The sequence below is a fragment of the Phyllobates terribilis genome, unplaced genomic scaffold (genome assembly GCF_046119375.1).
Source record: "Phyllobates terribilis strain yellow unplaced genomic scaffold, ASM4611937v1 Scaffold_2__4_contigs__length_985480577, whole genome shotgun sequence".
NCBI classification, from domain to species: domain Eukaryota; kingdom Metazoa; phylum Chordata; class Amphibia; order Anura; family Dendrobatidae; genus Phyllobates; species Phyllobates terribilis.
The window spans coordinates 580,461,276-580,480,420 of NW_027362762.1; the positions used below are offsets into that span (position 1 = coordinate 580,461,276).

The 19,145-nt window shown below is 43.8% G+C and overlaps 1 protein-coding gene across 5 annotated transcripts in view; it reads left to right on the plus strand.

Moving 5' to 3' along the window:
- The window catches only part of SCUBE3 (signal peptide, CUB domain and EGF like domain containing 3), a 1,075,473-nt gene that overhangs the window by 396,303 nt on the left and 660,025 nt on the right, over positions 1-19,145 (plus strand). For all 5 annotated transcript variants that reach the window (XM_073666423.1, XM_073666418.1, XM_073666419.1 and 2 more), the window contains 2 exons: positions 3,097-3,219; positions 10,295-10,411. In XM_073666423.1, the coding sequence (XP_073522524.1) occupies positions 3,097-3,219; positions 10,295-10,411 (240 nt within the window). The remainder of the gene's footprint in view (positions 1-3,096; positions 3,220-10,294; positions 10,412-19,145) is intronic.

Consider the following 19,145-nt stretch of genomic DNA (forward strand, 5'->3'; position numbering starts at 1 on the left):
TTCAAGACTCCAGGTTACCAAGGCCAGTGTGTAACCTCCCACGTCTTCCTGCGTTCACCAAGGATGGGGTTCAGCAGCTCTCAGGTATTTCAGGAGTACTTAACGGGACCCCATTCTGTGTGCCTTCCTTGCTCGTCTTCCTGTGCTAGCTTTCACCCTCCTGCCCTGCACCTCGCAACCAGTGTCCCAAGCCGGTAACCTCGGATTTTGGCGGGCAACGTGCAGTCCCCTGAATCCTACATGGCTACCTTTTTAGCGATGTAGTTGCGGTTGTGAGCAGCTGTACCCCGAAAGTACAGAAGCCTCCGGTTTCTAGCTGAGCCTTGTGTTCTGCACTAGTTAGGGGCCGGTCCCCTTTGTGGCCTGATCCCTCCATGCTCTGGTAGATTCGGGCGCATGGGTGGCTTCCTGCACTTCTCGTGCCCCTGGGTTCCCCTCACTTCTGGAGCCTTCCTCTGCTCCCTTCCTCATCCTGCCAGTCCTCCTGGGTCTCTCACTGTAGGCCCGCTCCTCTGAGCATAGCTCCTACAGAGCTCCTGCTCCCGACACTCTCTCCTCAGACTGAACTCTCTCTTCAAAGATGGTTCCCCTTTTTATACTCCTACTGAAGTTCTCCCCTCAACTACTTCCTCCACCCACACCCACTACATGGTTCCACTCTCCAGCCAGGGACCAGGGACTGTGCTCTCCCTTAGGAGCAATCCCGCCCTTCCCTCTGAAGTGGAGTGTAATGGATGCAAGTGTGTGCGTCCCAGGCAGTACTCCCTCCTTACCTGAGAGTGGGGCACCACACCTCTGGATGAGATGCAGTACCTCTGTGGCGACTGAACCCGCAGGGGCGCCACATCAGCATAAAACACTGCAGACTTCAGCAAAAATAAACTCAGCCTTGCTGGAATAAAGGTAAAACAAAATACAAATGGTAACACAGTCCATGTGTGTACAGGTTTGCCTGCCCTATTTTGCAGCACCTTCAACTCCTCTCTGAGATGAAGTTACACTGCCTGGACACTTGTCTCTCTAGACTCACCAACACTGAAAAAAACAGGACTGAGTATTTAAATTCGCTGAGCCACACCCTGAGGGGATGTAGTGTGAATTCCCATGCTCTTGCCATTCACATAAAAATACACACCCTTTAAGTAAGTTAACACCCAGCATATAACGTGCTGGCAGAAAGTTTGTAGGTTTCAATTCACACAGGCTAGTAGCCGGAGTGACACATACCTCCCCTCGTGTATAACACCAGTGACTCTGTCACAATATATATATATATACAGATTGATAAATACATACACAAAATCAGATTTATATATACATATACAGTATATAAATATGTGAGTGATATATATATAAATATATATATTTATATTCTGTGCATGTAAGTTATTGTTAAATTAAAGTATTTTTTTTAAAAAAATTCATTTGGGGTCCCCCGTAATTTTATAGTCTAGCAGAGGGTAAGCAGACATCTGTGGCAGATGTTTGAAGCCTGGAAGGGGGGTAATACCCACAGAGCTTCCCGTTCTCACACTTGCCGTGCTGGCAAATGACGTCACCGCATGTGCCGTGAAAATTCTGCCACGCTCGCAGTGACGTCAATGAAGTGAACTGAGCTCATGTAACATGAACTCAGCTCATCTGGATGGCGTCACAACGAGACACTGAAGAGCGCAAGCATGCGACCACTTGTCAGTGTCTCTGCAGGATGGCAGGCTGGATAGTCGCATCCTGCAACTATCCAGCCTGCCATCTAGATGTAGCAGAGCTGGAGCCGTCGTGGGACACATGGTTGCTTTATTATTTTACTTTAGTTGCATGTGACAATGGCTTCAGCTGGAATGGATGTGGTGGTAAGTAGAATTTAATTTAGAACATTAATAGGTGTCTGTGTTTATTTCAAATAAAATATTTTATTCACGGTGTGGGTATCTTTATTTTACATTTCACTTCCACTATGGGGTTAGTAATGGGGGCATCTTATAGATGCCTCTCCATTACTAACCTGGCCTTGATATAAGCTGACATTATAAGATGACATCAACCCCAGCCCTATAACCCCACTGCCACCGCTACAGGACAGTGGGCAGATCGAGGCTAAGTGCCAGAATTGACGCATCCTATGGATGCAATATTTCTGGGGGGGGGCTGAGGGCTGCTGTTTCTAGCCTCGGAGGGAGCCACTATTCATGGCACCCTTCCTAGGCTATTAATATCAGCCCCCAGCTATCTGCATAGCCCTTGCTAGCTGTTAAAATAGGGGGACCCCACATCATATTTTTGGGGTTTCCCATTTTAATAGCCCTTAAAGGCTAAGTATTCAGCTGGGGGCTGATATTAGTAGCCTGGGAAGCTCCAGAGGTATTACCCCCTTCCCAGGCTTCAAACATCTGCCCCAGCTGTACGCTCAAGCTCTGTTAAACTATTAAATTATGGGGGACCCCACATCAATTTTTTTTATAATAAATTCTTTATTTTAATAAATGACAAGTACATTAACAAGCACAGTCACTGTACTAATTATATATATGGCTGACATTTTTCTATCTATCTCTTCTATATGAGTAGATCTATTCTTTCAGATACCGCTGTGTTTTTTTTATTGTACACCGGCTGATGAATTGCTGGCTTTTAAAGAGACGGGTGCAGGAAAATTGGACGTCACTCGCATTGTCTGAGCGCAGTGCGATTTTTTTTTCACAAACCCATTGACTTGCGTTGGCTAGTCTCATCCGAGATACATGGTAATACTCAGCATGCTGCGATTTTTTTCTCAGCCTGATTTCAGCTGAGAAAAAAATCGCAGATGAGATGTCATTCATTGATTAACATTGGTCCGAGTGCAAGCCAATGTTTTATCGGATTTCACTCGTCCATTTTTCTCGCAGATGAGTATAAGCCCTTAGTGAACCTTACACCTCCAGCAGAGGGCCTTGAAATTAAGAGCTGGATGTGGCTCAGCGTTCACATAATGTTTCCTGGAAAATGTGTAACCCTTTTAAATGAAGTTATTTGTTTAGTAAATACAAGCTAAATTCAAAAATATATACTTAGTAGTTGTTCCATCTTTTTAACTCTGAAAATTACCTTTTCCAGAAGGAATGCACTGCATGGATAGCAACCATGGCTGTGCCCATATCTGCAGAGAAACACCTAAAGGTGTGTCCTGTGAGTGCCGACCAGGATTTGAGCTGACAAGAAATCAGAAAGAGTGCAAATGTAAGTATGCTTAAGATAGCAGGTTAACTGACAAATACAACATAATTTGGAAAATTTTGTAGGCAAAAGGATATATTACACAACATATGATTTTTCTCAGGAGGATTAGTATGAAGTTATCCGGCCATATTTGAGGAATGGTACAGCAAATTAAAAGAAGCAGTACTTCAGGGCCAGTCTGTGGTCTCAATAGCACTTCTAGACCAGACACTTCTAGGATAAGATAGTGTGGTTCATTTCACAGCCATTATAATGTTTAAACTTATGACATTGCATTCCTCCACATATGGGAATATATATTTATTTATTGTATATACAGGTGCATCTCACTAAATTAGAATTTCATCAAAAAGTTAATTTATTTCAGCTCTTCAATACAAAAAGTGAAGCTCATATTATATAGAGTCATTACAAACAGAGTGATCTATTTCAAGTGTTTATTTCTGTTAATTTTGATGATTATCGCTTACTGCTAATGAAAACACAAAAGTCATTATCTCAGTAAATTAAAATAATTAACAAAAAACAACTGCAAAGGCTTCCTAAGCATTTAAGAAGGTCCCTTAGTCTGTTTCAGTAGGCTCCACAATCATGGGGAAGACTGCTGACTTGATAGATGTCCAGAAGGCAGTCATTGACACACTCCACAAGATCCCAGAGTTCCAATTTTCATTTGGAAATCAAGGTCCCAGAGTCTGGAGGAAGAGTGGAGAGCCACACAATCCAAGCTGCTTGAGGTCTAGTGTGAAATTTCCACTATCAGTGGTGGGTTGGGGAGCCATGTCATCTGCTGATGTAGGTCCACTGTGTTTTATCAAGACCAAAGTCAGCGCAGCCGTCTACTGGGAAATTTTAGAGCACTTCATGCTTCCCTCTGCCGACAAGCTTTTGGAGATGGAAATTTCATTCTCTAGCAGGACTTGGCACCTGTCCACACTGCCAAAAGTATTAATAACTGGTTTAAAAACAACAGTATCACTGTGCTTGATTGGCCAGCAAACTCGCCTGACCTTAACCCCATAGAGAATTTTTTGGGTATTGTCGAGAGGAAGATGAGAGACACCAGACCCAACAATGCAGACGAGCTGAAGGCTGCTATCAAAGCAACCTGGGCTTCCATAACACCTCAGCAGTGCCACAGGCTGATCGCCTCCATGCAACGCCAGATTAATGCAGTAATTGATGCAAAAGGAGCCCCGACCAAGTATTGAGTGCATTTACTGAACATACATTTCAAAAGACCAACATTTCGGATTTTAAAAACATTTTTCAAGCTGTTGTTGTAAAGTATTCTAATTTACTGAGTTAATGACTATTTGATGATATTCTAATTTAGTGAGATGCACCTGTATGTGTGTGTCTATATATATATATACATATATATATATATATATATAAATTTCGTTCCACTTCACGATTGTGTCCCACTTGTTGTTGATTCTTCCCCCAAAAATTTGAATTTTCTATCTTTATGTTTGAAGCCAGAAATGTGGCAAAAGGTAGAAAAGTTCAAGTGAGCCAAATACTTTCACAATGCACTGTATATACAGTACAGACCAAAAGTTTGGACACACCTACTCATTTAAAGATTTTCTGTATTTTCATGACTATGAAAATTGTACATTCACACTGAAGGCATCAAAACTATGAATTAACACATGTGGAATTATATACTTAATAAAAAAGTGTGAAACAACTGAAAATATGTCTTATATTCTAGGTTCTTCAAAGTAGCCAACTTTTGCTTTGATGACTGCTTTGCACACTCTTGGCATTCTCTTGATGAGCTTCAAGAGGTAGTCACCGGAAATGGTCTTCCAACAATCTTGAAGGAGTTCCCAGAGATGCTTAGCACTTGTTGGCCCTTTTGCCTTCACTCTGCGGTCAGGCTAACCCCAAACCATGTCGATTGGGTTCAGGTCTGGTGACTGTGGAGGCCAGGTCATCTGGCGTAGCACCCCATCACTCTCTTCCTTGGTCAAATAGCCCTTACACAGCCTGGAGGTGTGTTTGGGGTCATTGTCCTGATGAAAAATAAATGATGGTCCAACTAAACGCAAACTAGATGGAATAGCATGCCGCTGCAAGATGCTGTGGTAACCATGCTGGTTCAGTGTGACTTCAATTTTGAATAAATCCCTAACAGTGTCACCAGCAAAGCACCCACACACCATCACACCTCCTCCTCCATGCTTCATGGTGGGAACCAGGCATGTAGAGTCCATCTGTTCACCTTGTCTGCATCACACAAAGACACGGTGGTTGGAACCAAAGATCTCAAATTTGGACTCATCAGACCAAAGCACAGATTTCCACTGGTCTAATGTCCATTCCTTGTGTTCTTTAGCCCAAACAAGTCTCTTCTGCTTGTTGCCTGTCCTTAGCAGTGGTTTCCTAGCAGTTATTTTACCATGAAGGCCTGCTGCACAAAGTCTCCTCTTAACAGTTGTTGAAGAGATGTGTCTGCTGCTAAAACTGTGTGTGGCATTGACCTGGTCTCTAATCTGAGCTGCTGTTAACCTGCGATTTCTGAGGCTGGTGACTCAGATAAACTTATCCTCAGAAGCAGAGGTGACTCTTGGTCTTCGTTTCCTGGGGCGGTCCTCATGTGAGCCAATTTCTTTGTAGCGCTTGATGGTTTTTGCAACTACACTTGGGGACACTTTCCAAGTTTGCGCAATTTTTCGCACTGACTGACCTTCATTTCTTAAAGTAATGGTGGCCACTCGTTTTTCTTTACTTAGCTGCTTTTTTCTTGCCATAATACAAATTCTAACAGTCTATTCAGTAGGACTTTCAGCTGTGTATCCACCTGACTTCTGCACAACACAACTGATGGTCCCAACCCCATTTATAAGGCAAGAAATCCCACTTATTACACCTGATAGGGCACACCTGTGAAGTGAAAACTATTTCCGGTGACTACCTCTTGAAGCTCTTCAAGAGAATGCCAAGAGTGTGCAAAGCAGTCATCAAAGCAAAAGGTGGCTACTTTGAAGAACCTAGAATATAAGACACATTTTCATTGGTTTCACACTTTTTTGTTAAGTAAATAATTCCACATGTGTTACTTCATAGTTTTGATGCCTTCAGTGTGAATGTACAATTTTCATATTCATGAAAATACAGAAAAATCTTTAAATGAGAAGGTGTGTCCAGACTTTTGGTCTGTACTATATATATATGTATATATATATATATATATATATATATATATATATATATATATACAGTTTATACTGTGGGTAAATTAAGTATTTGATGCACTGACGATTTTGCACATTTTTCTACCTATAAAAAATAAAGAGGTCTGTAATTTTTATCGTAGGTACACAACAACTATGAGAGACAGAATCTAAAAATTAAAACCAGAAAATCCCATTGTAGAATTTTTACATACCTATTTCATGCAATAAAATGCAAATTAATTATTAGATATAATAGAAAAACAGAACTTAATATTTCGTACATAAACCTTTGTTTGCAGTTACAGAGGTCAGATGTTTCCTGTAGGATTTGACCAAGTTTGCACACACTGCAGCAGGGATTTTAGTCCACTCCTCCATACAGATCTTCTCCAGATCTTTAAAGTTTTGGGACTGTCACTGAGCAACATTGAGTTTCAGCTCCATGCCAAGAATTTCTATTGGGTTCAGGTCTAGTTACATTGAAATGCAGGACCTTGAAATGCTTCTGATGGAGTTACTCCTTAGTTGCCCTATCTGAAATGCTCCAGGACCTTGAAATGCTTCTGACGGAGTCACTCCTTAGTTGCCCTGGCCATGTGTTTCTGGTCATTGTCATGCTGTAAGACTCAGCCACGACCCATGCTCTTACTGAGGGAAGGAGATTGTTGGCCAAAATCTTGCGATACATGACCTCATCCATCCTCCTTTAAATAAGGGGCAGTTGTCCTGTCCCCTTTACAGAAAAGCACCCCCAAAGTATGATGTTTTCCCCACCATGCTTTATCTGCTGATAATTTAATATATGCATTCAAGTTTAAGTTTGCAAGGCATTGTGGGATTGTTCCTGTTGCATTGGGTCTTGTTATGACACAGTGAAAGAAGCAGCAGCCATTGTTCCTGCATTCTCCTGAAGAGAAACCACGTCACTTGTTGTTCTGTCTTGTGCTTCTTTCAAACAGCCTCCTCCAAGCATAGTTGGTAAGCCCAGTCTATGTGTTACAATGCTGTGCTGTTAGAAGTATGTTTGATGTATTAGATAGGTAATCATCAGCTTGTATATTACATCATGTTATGCTGTAATGCAGACTATCTGTATCTATGCACTGTACAGTTATATGTTCTGAAATATCCCTGTTATTACATCCTATAGTTTCACCCTTTCCTGTTGACTCGCCCCCAGGGCCGTGGGGGCACTCAGAACCGGGCTTGAGTGTGATGATGGGGGTAGTAGTGGCAACCCGATCCCGTGGCTCGGGGTGGTCAGACCAAATGCTGTGGCAGTGTATTTGTAGGTTTTGAATGTCCGACTACGCCACCCGTGGATTGCGGTCAGGGAGGACCGCCGCTGCAAGACAGACCGCTGAGGCTGATGTAGATATGCTGCACAGGGATAGGATAACTCCACACGGGAAGAGTGCAGCCTCAGGGCAGTGTAATAGGATGCTAGGGGTGATGGTGCAGGCGCAGCATAAATCACACAGAGTCAGTGATGCAGTCCAGGGTCTTTTACTCACAGTTGTTATCCGAGTCACTTCTGCAGGGAATGACTGCCCGAGCCGAGCTGCGTCCACCAGGTGAGGAGCTCGGTCAACCCCCAGGCAATTCAGGAGTATGGCACAGGACCCCCTTTTGTCCTTTCTTTGGCCTCTCGTGCCCCACCAGTGATCACACTTCTGTCTAGCTGCCTCGGGCCTTCTCTTGGTGAAACCTGTCGCCGGTTTCCCTAACCCTATGTGGTGCCTTCCTAGTGGGTGTAGCAGGGGGTCGCACCAATAGATGATCACGACCTCCGGTCTTAGGCTGAGGGATGATTTACCTCCACCAACTGGGGAATCCAGTACCCTTATTCTGCCCGACCCTTCACCCATTATCTCGTGGGTTCTTAGGGTCCCTTCTGCCTTCTTGTTTCTGGAGCCTTTCTACTCCTCTGTCTGTCCTCTTTCCTTCCTTCTCCTTCTTCTCTCTTCCCTCAGGCTCCGGCCTCTGTGCTAGACCTGCCCAGGGAGCAGAGCCCATGCAGCAGCTCTGCTCCCTGCCTTCTCCTCTCACAGAACTCACTCCAAAGATGGCCCCCACCTTTTATCTGCTTCACTGTGTCTGAGCTCAGGTGACCTGCAACAAATGAGCTCCTTCCTATGCTCCCCTTCTGCTCCTACATCAATGGGTTTTCCTCCCCCCTCCCCACTCCAGCCAGGGACATGGTCAGTTGTGCCTGCATTTATGTCTAATGGGAGCACCGTAGAGCTGTCACCCAGAAATGAGGAGTGTATATGTGTGCAGCTAACTGAGCCCTGGTCCATACTCCATCCTTACCCGGGAGTGGAATACTACACCTCTGGTTGAGGTGCAATACCCCTGTAGCGGCCGAACCCTCGGGGCGCTACACTGTCACAATATGCAGTCAATCAAAGAAGGTTACAACTTCACAGCCTCTTTTTCTTAAAGAAGACAGGGGGTTTAGATACATGTCTCACTGCACACTGTGCTAACATGTGAGGACAGTTTACTGGACATGTGCTGGTGTGAGCAGGAGGACCTTGCACATCCTGCAGGATTTTAATCCGTGACAGCGTAGTGTGTTATTAAGGGTAATGTTTGAGACCGTGGTCCCAGCTCTCTTCAAGTCATTGACAAAGACCTCCAGTGTAGTTCTGGGTTGATTCCTGACCTTTCTCAGAATCATCCTTACCTCACTAGGAGATCTTGCATGGAGTTCCAGACCGAGTCATCTTGTGTTTCTTATATTTTTTAATAATTGTGCCAACAGTTGTTGTCTTCTCACCAAGCTGCTTGCCTATTGTCCTGTAGCCCATCCCAGCCTTGTGCAGGTTTACAATTTTGTCTCTGGTGTCCTTAGACAGCTCTTTGGTCTTGGCCATGGTGGAGAGGTTGGAGTGTGATTGAGTGTGTGGACCAGTGTCTTTTATACAGGTAACAAGTTAAAACAGGTGCAATTAATATAGGTAATGAATGCAGAGGAGGGCGTCTTAAAGAAAAACTAACAGGTCTGTGGGAGCCAGAATTCTTGCTGGTTGGTAGGTGATCAAATACTTATTTCATGCAATAAAATGCAATTTAATTATTTAAAAATCATACAATGTGATCATCTGGTTTTATTTTAAGATTCTATCTCTCACAGCTGAAGTGTACTTACTAGTGTTGAGCGAGTGTGCTCATTTAACTCTTTAAACGAGCACACTCTGGTGCTCGCTGAGTAGTTACGGCGAGCTCAGCATCTATGTTTAAGCCACCGCGGCTGCATGTGTCGCAGCTATTAGGTAGCTGTGACACATGCAGGGTTAAACATGCACGCTCGCTCAACACTAGTACCTACTATAAAAATTACAGACCTCTCTATTTTTTGTAGGTGGGAAAACTTCCAAAAATTGGCAGTGTATCAAATACTAATTTTCCTATATCTATTATATGGGTATGTATATATTTAAAATACTGTATGCAGGACAGAAATGACAAGGAATGACAGATAGATGTATAACATATTAATTCATAGTGGGATTTCCAAACAATGTCCCACTTGCTGGGTGCTCAGGTTTGAAATATCGCAGATGGAATTGACAAATTATTGGGGGAGGCTGCGGTCCAATAATCATGAGGGCAAATATAAATTAGGAAATTATGTAGTTTCTAAAATGCTGTCTGTGAAATATCATAGAGATAGTATCAGATTAAAGAGAAAAATTAGTTTCCATGTGGAAAGTTTAAGGTTATTCGGGGCCAACATTTTTTGATTACATGCATGATGTAGAATCTGAAACCAAAATCCTATGATTTTTCACCTTCACAACCTCAACATTACTGAACACTGCAACAATATATCACATCAAATTAATTCTATTCTATATTTTCTACATAATTCTTATCTACAGTGACATGCAATTATGGAAATGGTGGTTGTCAACATACATGTGATGACACTGATCATGGTCCACGTTGTGGCTGTCATGTAAAGTTTGTACTTCATTCTGATGGAAAAACTTGTATAGGTAAGTGAATTAGTTTAAGCATATTTTGTTTGGACAAACCATTACAGTTTGTTTGTTGTTGTCTTATTAAAAAATCATTTTATTTAATTTTTCAGTTTTGTACAGGGGATACAAAGCAAGCCACAAAGGTGAATGCATTTTACTGTTGAAAAAGAACACATATTTAATCCAGAGCAAATATAAATAATAAAAGTAAAACATTCAGTCCAGAAGCAAGAAGGTTCAAAACAGTGTTTGTGCCAAAGCTGAGAATCTGAACAAGAAACCTTTATTCTGTCATTCTGTCATACAAGGATAACCAGTCAAATATATTAAAGAACTATTTATAACTTTTTTTATGTAGGTTTATGATATATGAGCAGCCTAACCTAGTGTACAGTCACCGATGGTGTTGATACTGTAATTGTAAGAATGAGATAGTTGTATAGCTTCTCCAGCTTATTCTCTGCTCACATTACATTTAATCTGACTCTTAGAGTCACTGTTACTGTCTACATTTGGCATATGTGCCAGAAAAGTCCCCTTCGTACTCCTAATATATCTAGAGGACTATTTTCACTCCACAGATGCCAATTGTGTCCCTTTGGTCTTTATCAGGTTACTATTCCATATAGCCTGCAAATACTCTGCAATTCATGTCTTCTTACAATCACAGTACATCAGCGAAGTATACTACTATGTTCCTATAAAATGAAGTATGTCACAGAATTTAAGATGCATAAGTAAAAGTCTCCTTTTAGACTCATATACTGTACATGCTTCACTGGGGCTATCAATAACATACCTGAAGACGATTTATTTACCATGTGTGTCACTCTGAAGCATTCTATGGCATTTGTGACTCAAAAGTCCTTCTGTGAGAAAATATATGCCGCACATTTTTTGTAGTGGCCTTCTTTATAGCAAAGCACAGTCAACTACTCTATAGTTAAAAAAAATGATGCATACCACTTTGACGAAGACCACGGTGAATATGTGAATGGAGTCAAATGGATGTCTAATGTATATTCTGGGAAGTTTTACTCCCATGTATGCTAATTGGATACACTGCATCCTAGCTAATAATGAAATGTGAGTCTTAGACCATGGTCACACGGTCAGTATTTTATCTAACTATTTCTAAGCCAAAATCCGGAGTGGAACAATCAGAGGAATAGTATAATAGAAACACGTCACCACTTCTGGATTTATCACCCACTCCTGGTTTTGGCTTACAAATACTGACATAAAATACTGACCAAATACTGAACGTGGCCTGAGGGGACAGTTAGATGGCTGTATAAATCTGAATGACATCGGAGCAAATGGACTGGTCGTGACATGTATTTCTTTGAAGCCTACACATTAGGGTAAGGAGGGCTACGGGCCAGTCTGTGGAATGCATTCCAATCTCGGTCCGTTTTATACGGCCGTCTGATTGCGCCCTTAGGCTATGTGCCCACGATGCAGAAATGCTCAGGATTTTTTCCTCAGGATTAACACATACCACGATTCATGATGCACAGATACGGCAGAGAAATCTATATATAGTACAGTGCCAAAGATTTCACTTCTTACATTACATGAGTGATATCTATTGTAAATTCCACAATAGCTCAGAAACTGGTGAATCCTCACAGTGCAGACCGGACAGTATAGTCCTCCATACACTATTATGGGCACCACATAGTCCTCTATACAGTATTATGGGCCCCATATAACGCTCCATACAGAATACTGGCCCCCATATAACTCTCCATACAAAATACTGGCCCCATATAATGCTCCATTCAAGCTCTGCCCCCACATAATGCTCCATGCAGGCTGTGCCCCCACATAATGCCCCATGCAGGCTGCGCCCCCCCCCATAATGCAGCATGCAGGCTGTCCCCCCCCCACATAATTCCCCATGCAGGCTGCCCCCCCACATAATGCCCCATGTAGGCTGTTCTCCCTCCCTATAATGCCCCATTGCAGGCTGTTCTTCCCCACCCTATACTGCCCCATTGCAGGCTGTTCTCCCCCCCATATAATGCCCCATGCAGGCTGTCCCCCTCCCACATAATTCCCCATGCAGGCTGTTGTCCCCCCCCTATAATGCCCCATGCAGGCTGTCCCCCCTATAATGCCTCATGCAGGCTGTTCTCCCCCCCTTTAATGCCCCATTGCAGGCTGTTCACCCCCATATAATGCCCCATGCAGTCTGTCCCCCCCATATAATGTCTATTGCAGTCTGTTCTCCCCCCCATATAATGCCCCATTGTAGTCTGTTCTCCCCCCCTATAATGCCCCAGTGCAGGCTGTTCTTTCCCCCTATAATGTCCCATGCAGGCTGTTCTCCCCCCCATAATGCCCCATTTGCAGGCTGCCCCCCCACATAATGCCCCATGCAGGCTGTCCCCCCACATAATGCCCATGTAGGCTGTTCTCCTTCCCCTATAATGCTCAATTGCAGGCCATTCTTCCCAACCCTATAATGCTCCATTGCAGGCTGCTCAACCCCCCCATATAATGCCCCATGCAGGCTGTTCTCCCCCACATAATGCCCCATGCAGGCTGCCCCCCCACATAATGCCCCATGTAGGCTGTTCTCCCTCCCTATAATGCCCCATTGCAGGCTGTTCTTCCCCACCCTATACTGCCCCATTGCAAGCTGTCCCCCCCCCATATAATGCCCCATGCAGGCTGTTCTCCCCCCACATAATTCCCCATGCAGGCTGTTCTCCCCCCCTATAATGCCCCATGCAGGCTGTTCTCCCCCCTATAATACCCCATTGCAGGCTGCCCCCCCCTATAATGCCTCATGCAGGATGTTCTCCTCCCCTTTAATGCCCCAATGCAGGCTGTTCACACCATATAATGCCCCATGCAGTCTGTCCCCCCCCATATAATGTCTATTGCAGTCTGTTCTCCCCCCCATATAATGCCCCATTGTAGTCTGTTCTCCACCCTTATAATGCCCCAGTGCAGGCTGTTCTTTCCCCCTATAAGGTCCCATGCAGGCTGTTCTCCCCCCCATAATGCCCCATTTGCAGGCTGCCCCCCCACATAATGCCCCATGCAGGTTGTCCCCCCCACATAATGCCCCATGCAGGCTGTTCTCCCCCCCTATAATGCTCAATTGCAGGCCGTTCTTCCCAACCCTATAATGCTCCATTGCAGGCTGTTCACCCCCCCCCCATATAATGCCCCATGCAGGCTGTTCTCCCCCACATAATGCCCCATTCAGGCTGCCCCCCCACATAATGCCCCATGTAGGCTGTTCTCCCTCCCTATAATGCCCCATTGCAGGCTGTTCTTCCCCACCCTATACTGCCCCATTGCAGGCTGTTCTCCCCACCATATAATGCCCCATGCAGGCTGTTCTCCCCCCCACATAATTCCCCATGCAGGCTGTTCTCCCCCCTATAATGCCCCATGCAGGCTGTTCTCCCCCCTATAATGCCCCATTGCAGGCTGTCCCCCCCCTATAATGCCTCATGCAGGCTGTTCTCCCCCCCTTTAATGCCCCATTGCAGGCTGTTCCCCCGCATATAATGCCCCATGCAGTCTGTCCCCCCCATATAATGTCTATTGCAGTCTGTTCTCCCCCCCATATAATGCTCCATTGTAGTCTGTTCTCCCCCCTATAATGCCCCAGTGCAGGCTGTTCTTTCCCCCTATAATGTCCCATGCAGGCTGTTCTCCCCCCCATAATGCCCCATTTGCAGGCTGCCCCCCCACATAACACCCCATGCAGGCTGTCCCCCTCACATAATGCCCCATGTAGGCTGTCCCCCCCCCCCCTATAATGCTCAATTGCAGGCCATTCTTCCCAACCCTATAATGCCCCATTGCAGGCTGTTCACCCCCCCATATAATGCCCCATGAAGGCAGTTCTCCCCCACATAATGCCCCATGCAGGCTGTTCACCCCCCCCTATAATGCCCCATTGCAGACTGTTCTCCCCCCTATAATGCCCCATGCAGGCTGTTCTCCCCCCTATAATGCACCATTGAAGGCTGTTCCCCCCCTATAATATCTCATGCAGGCTGTCCCCCCCCTATAATGCCCCATGCAGTCTGTTTCCCCCCATATAATGCCCTGTTGCAGTCTGTTTTCCCCCATATAATGCCCCATTGCAGTCTGTTCTCCACCCCTATAATGCCCCAGTGCCGGCTGTTCTTTCCATCTATAATGCCCCATGCAGGCTGTTCTCCCCCTCATAATGCCCCATTGCAGGCTGTTCTCTCCCCCTTCCCCCCTATAATGCCCCATGCCTCCATACATTAAAAAATAAAAAAAATCAAATAATCACATCACTTCTCCTCACCTGCTGCCGCTGCTCCAGACTCCTCAGCGACGCTGGCCTCTTCCCGCTCTGCGCTGTGACTGCTCAGGAGAGGGCGCAGTGGAAAGAGGTTATCGCACCCTCTGACCTGAGACCCGAGCTGCTGCAGAGGCACAGGAAGAGGTAAGTAATGTGCCAGGGCCCTGAGCAAGTGGGGGTTGGCAGGCTCTGGCACCGCTCTCCTCTGCTCACGTGTACCATAGCGCGCCAGGGTGTCCGACGGCGAGTGGGCCCCCCACCCCTGCTCAGGGTCCCGGGCATACTTTTAAACCAACCCCCAAAATGGGGTTTAGACATAAGCGCCGATGGAGCCATAGACTATAGTGATGCAGACATAGCAAATGTGTGCTCTGACGTGCATAATTTTCGGTAGTGTCATCCCACAGGAGGTAGACACTCAGACATAATGGACTGCATCTGAGTGATGCCTCCTGCAGGTGCACACTCCCGAAAATGGCGCACGTTAGAGAGCACGTTCGCTCTGTCATCACCATTACAGTCTATTGGCGCATATGTCCTAACCCAGTTTTGTTAGGTGGTTCGGATGTATGCACCGAGACAACCTACGAACGCAATGTGAAAGTACCCTAGCAGAAGCAGCCTTGCTTATGAAATTATAAAACAGTTTGCAAAAGACAGTTTCACTTTAATCACCAAACTTATGACCCAAGAGAAATATTTTCCCTGATCTCTTGAAACTGAAATTTCATGGATACAAGGAATTTAACTATAATATATTCAAACCATGATTTTATCAGTAATATGCTGCAGTGGTGTTTAGATTTTTCTGTACAATAATTGCATGCTGAAGAACCTCTTAATCATTTCGCGCCAGAGCCTGTTTTCGCCTTTGTGACCAGGCCAATTTTTTCAATCTGACCACTGTTACTTTATGAGGTAATAACGCTTCAACGGATACCACTGATTCTGAGAATGTTTTTTCGTCACATATGGTACTTCATGATAGTGGTAAAATTTATTCGATATGAATTGCATTACTTTGTGAAAAAATCAGAAATTTGGCAAAAATTGTAAAAATTTTTGCAATTTTCAAACTTCGAATATTCATGTTCTTAAATCAGAGAGATATGTCACACAAAATAGTTACTAAATAACATTTGCCATATGTATACTTTACATCAGCACAATTGTGGAACCAAATTTTTTTTTAGGAAGTTATAAGGGTTAAAAGTTGACCATTGATTTCTCATTTTTCCAACAAAATTTACAAAACCATTTTTTTAGGGACCACATCATATTTGAAGTGACTTTGAGGGGCCTTTATGACAGAAAATACCCAAAAGTGACACCATTCTAAAAACTGCACTACTCAAGGTGCTCAAAACCACATTCAAGAAGTTTATTAACCCTTCAGGTGCTTCACAGGAATTTTTGGAATGTGGAAGAAAACAATGAACATTTAATTTTTTTTCACAAAAATGTTATTTTAGACCCAAATTTTAAAAGTGTAACAGAAAAAAATGGACTACAAAATTTGTTGTGCAATTTCTCCTGAGCACATCGATACCCATTATGTGGGGGAAAACAACTATTGGGGCGCACGGCAGGGCTCGGAAGGAAAGGAGCGCCATTCGACTTTTTGAATGTAAAATTTGCTTGAATAATTAGCAGACAGCATGTTGCATTTGGGGAACCCCTGATGTGCCTAAACAGTGGAAACCCCCTACAAGTGACATCATTTTGGAAACTAGACCCCTCAGAGAACTTATCTAGATGTGTGGTGAGCAACTTGAACCCCCAGGTTTTTCACAGAAGCTTGTAACATTGAGCCATAAAAATAAAATTTTCACATTTTTCCCACAAAAATGTTTTTCAGCTCCCAATTTTGTATTTTAATAAGGGTAACAGGAGAAATTACACCATATAATTTGTTGTGCAATTTCTCCTTAGTAAGCCAATAACCCATATGTGGGGGAAAACGACTGTTTGGGCACACGGCAGGGCTCGAAAGGGAAGGAACGCCATTTGACTTTTGAATGTAAAACTTGCTTGAATAATTAGTGAACGCAATGTCACATTTGGGGAGCCCCTGATGTGCCTAAACAGTGGAACCCCCCCAACAACTGACACCATTTTGGAAAATAGACCCCTCAGGGAACTTATCTAGATGTGTGGTGAGCACCCTGAACCCCCAGGTGCTTCACAGAAGTTTATAACGTAGAACCGTGAAAATAAAAAAATCTAACTTTTTCCACAAAAATTATGTTTTAGCCCCAAATTTTTAATTTTCACAAGGGTAAGAGGAGAAAATGGACACCAAAAACTGTTTTGCAATTTTTCCTGAGTAAACCGATATCCCATATGTGGTGGAAAACTATTGCTTTGGCGCACGGCCGAGCTTGGAAGGGAAGGAGCGCTATGTTGGCTGGGAAAGGTTTGAGGACACCATGTCACATTTGAAGAGTCGCTGACATGCCGAAACAGCGGAAACCCCAACAAGCGACCCCACTTTGTAAACTAAACCTCTCAAGGAATTCATCTAGGGGAGTAGTGAGTATTTTTTTTTAACTCTCAGGCGATATACAAACTTGCATAACATTGTGCTGAGTAAATGAAATATTACTGTTTTTTTCCACTAAAATGTTGCTTTGACCCCAAGTTTGCAATTTTCTAAAGGGGTAACAAGAGAAAATGTTACACAACTTGTCTTAAGTACATCAATACCCCATAAGTAGTCGAAAACTACTTTTCAGGTACAATGCAAAACTCATAAGGGAAGGAGTGCCATATTACAGTGCAGATTTTACTGTTGTGGTTTGCAGGTGACTGGCAGAGCCCCTGAGGTCCCAGAACAGCAGAAACCCCCCATAAGTGACCCCATTTTACAAACTACACCTTTCAATGAATTCATCTAGGGGTGCAGTGATCATATTGACACCACATATGATTCACAGAAATTTATACCATTGGGCGGTAAAGAAAAAATAATTATATTTTCCCCCAAAAAAATTGTTTTAGCCCCAGATTTTACATTTTCACACAGGGCAATGGGTAAAAATGGTTCCCAAATGTGTCACACAATTTTTTTTAAATGTGGCAATGCCCCATATGTGGCTGTACAGTACCGCTTAGCCTTACTTAGACCCGGGAGGAATGGAGCGCTATTTGACTCTTGGAGAACAAATTGTTGTAGAATAGTTTGTGGACTCCATATACAGAGCTCTAAGTGCTAGAAGAGCAGAATCCTCCCTCAAGTGACCTCATTTTGGAAATTATACCTCTTTGGGAATTTATCTACAGGTGTAGTGACGATTTTGACTTCATGGGTGTCAGAAACAAGCAGCAGTGGATATAGCTGAGTGAAAATTTGAAGTGACCTGTACGTTATGCCCAGCTCCTGCTTCTGGAGACATGCACCCGTAAATTAGGCGGGCTCTCATCCCTACAGAAATGCCAAACATGTGGACCCTAAATGAAGTTTAGAAGCACTGTGGGGCTCAGAAGGGAGGGGGCATTTGGATTTGGGAGCACAGAATTTTCTGAATTTCTTTTTGGGGTCGCGGGCCTTTTTTCTCTTTTCCCGAGGCTTTGTGCTACCAGTAAAGTGGAAGCCTCTTATATTTTTGTTAACAGATGATGGACCTGAGTGGGGACTTTCTTTTTTTGTGGATTGAGTGGAAGCTTTTATTGGGAACATTTTACATAATGTTTATCGGGTGCTCTAGGCTGAGCACTTACATAGGGGTTTTCATCTAAACTCCAAGTGACGTAATTCAGATGAAATCCCAAGGGATCCATTCACTATAATGAGGCAGTTACTCTGGACTCTGTCTGACCTCTATTTAGCAGTGTCCTTTTTTCAGAAGTGCACAAAACTGTGGCCAACCGCACTTTTATGCATGTCTTAAAAAACTGACACCGTGGGATCATAGGCCAGACGGCGTCCACAGTGCCTCCATCTGCCTCATTACAGGTAATCTTCCACCGGGGATTCCGTCTGAATCACGTATTTCAGATATTTACATTGAAGCCCCGGTGTAAGCTCTCAGCGCAGAGCGTAGAATAACTGTGAGCCGAGCCTTACTTCATTGTTTTGGGAAGCAGAAAGAACAAATCAGCAGCTGGTGAAGAATTGTTTTAAATTTTTATGCCGTTCCTCGTGTGGTATAAGTGATTAGACGACTTTATTCTTTGGGTTGGTGCGATTACAGCGATACCAGATTTATATCGGATTTTTATGTTTGGCTGCTGTCGCATACTAAAAGACTCTTTTTTTTGCAAAATCTAGTTTTTGCATCGCAATATTTTGAGAGCTATAATTTTTCCATATTTCGGCCGACAGAGTCATGTAAGGGGTGTTTTTTGTGGGACGAGTTGACGTTTTTATTGGTATCATTTTTGGGCACACAACATTGTTTGATCTCTTTCAATTCCGTTTTTTGCAAGGCAGAATGAGCAAAAAAC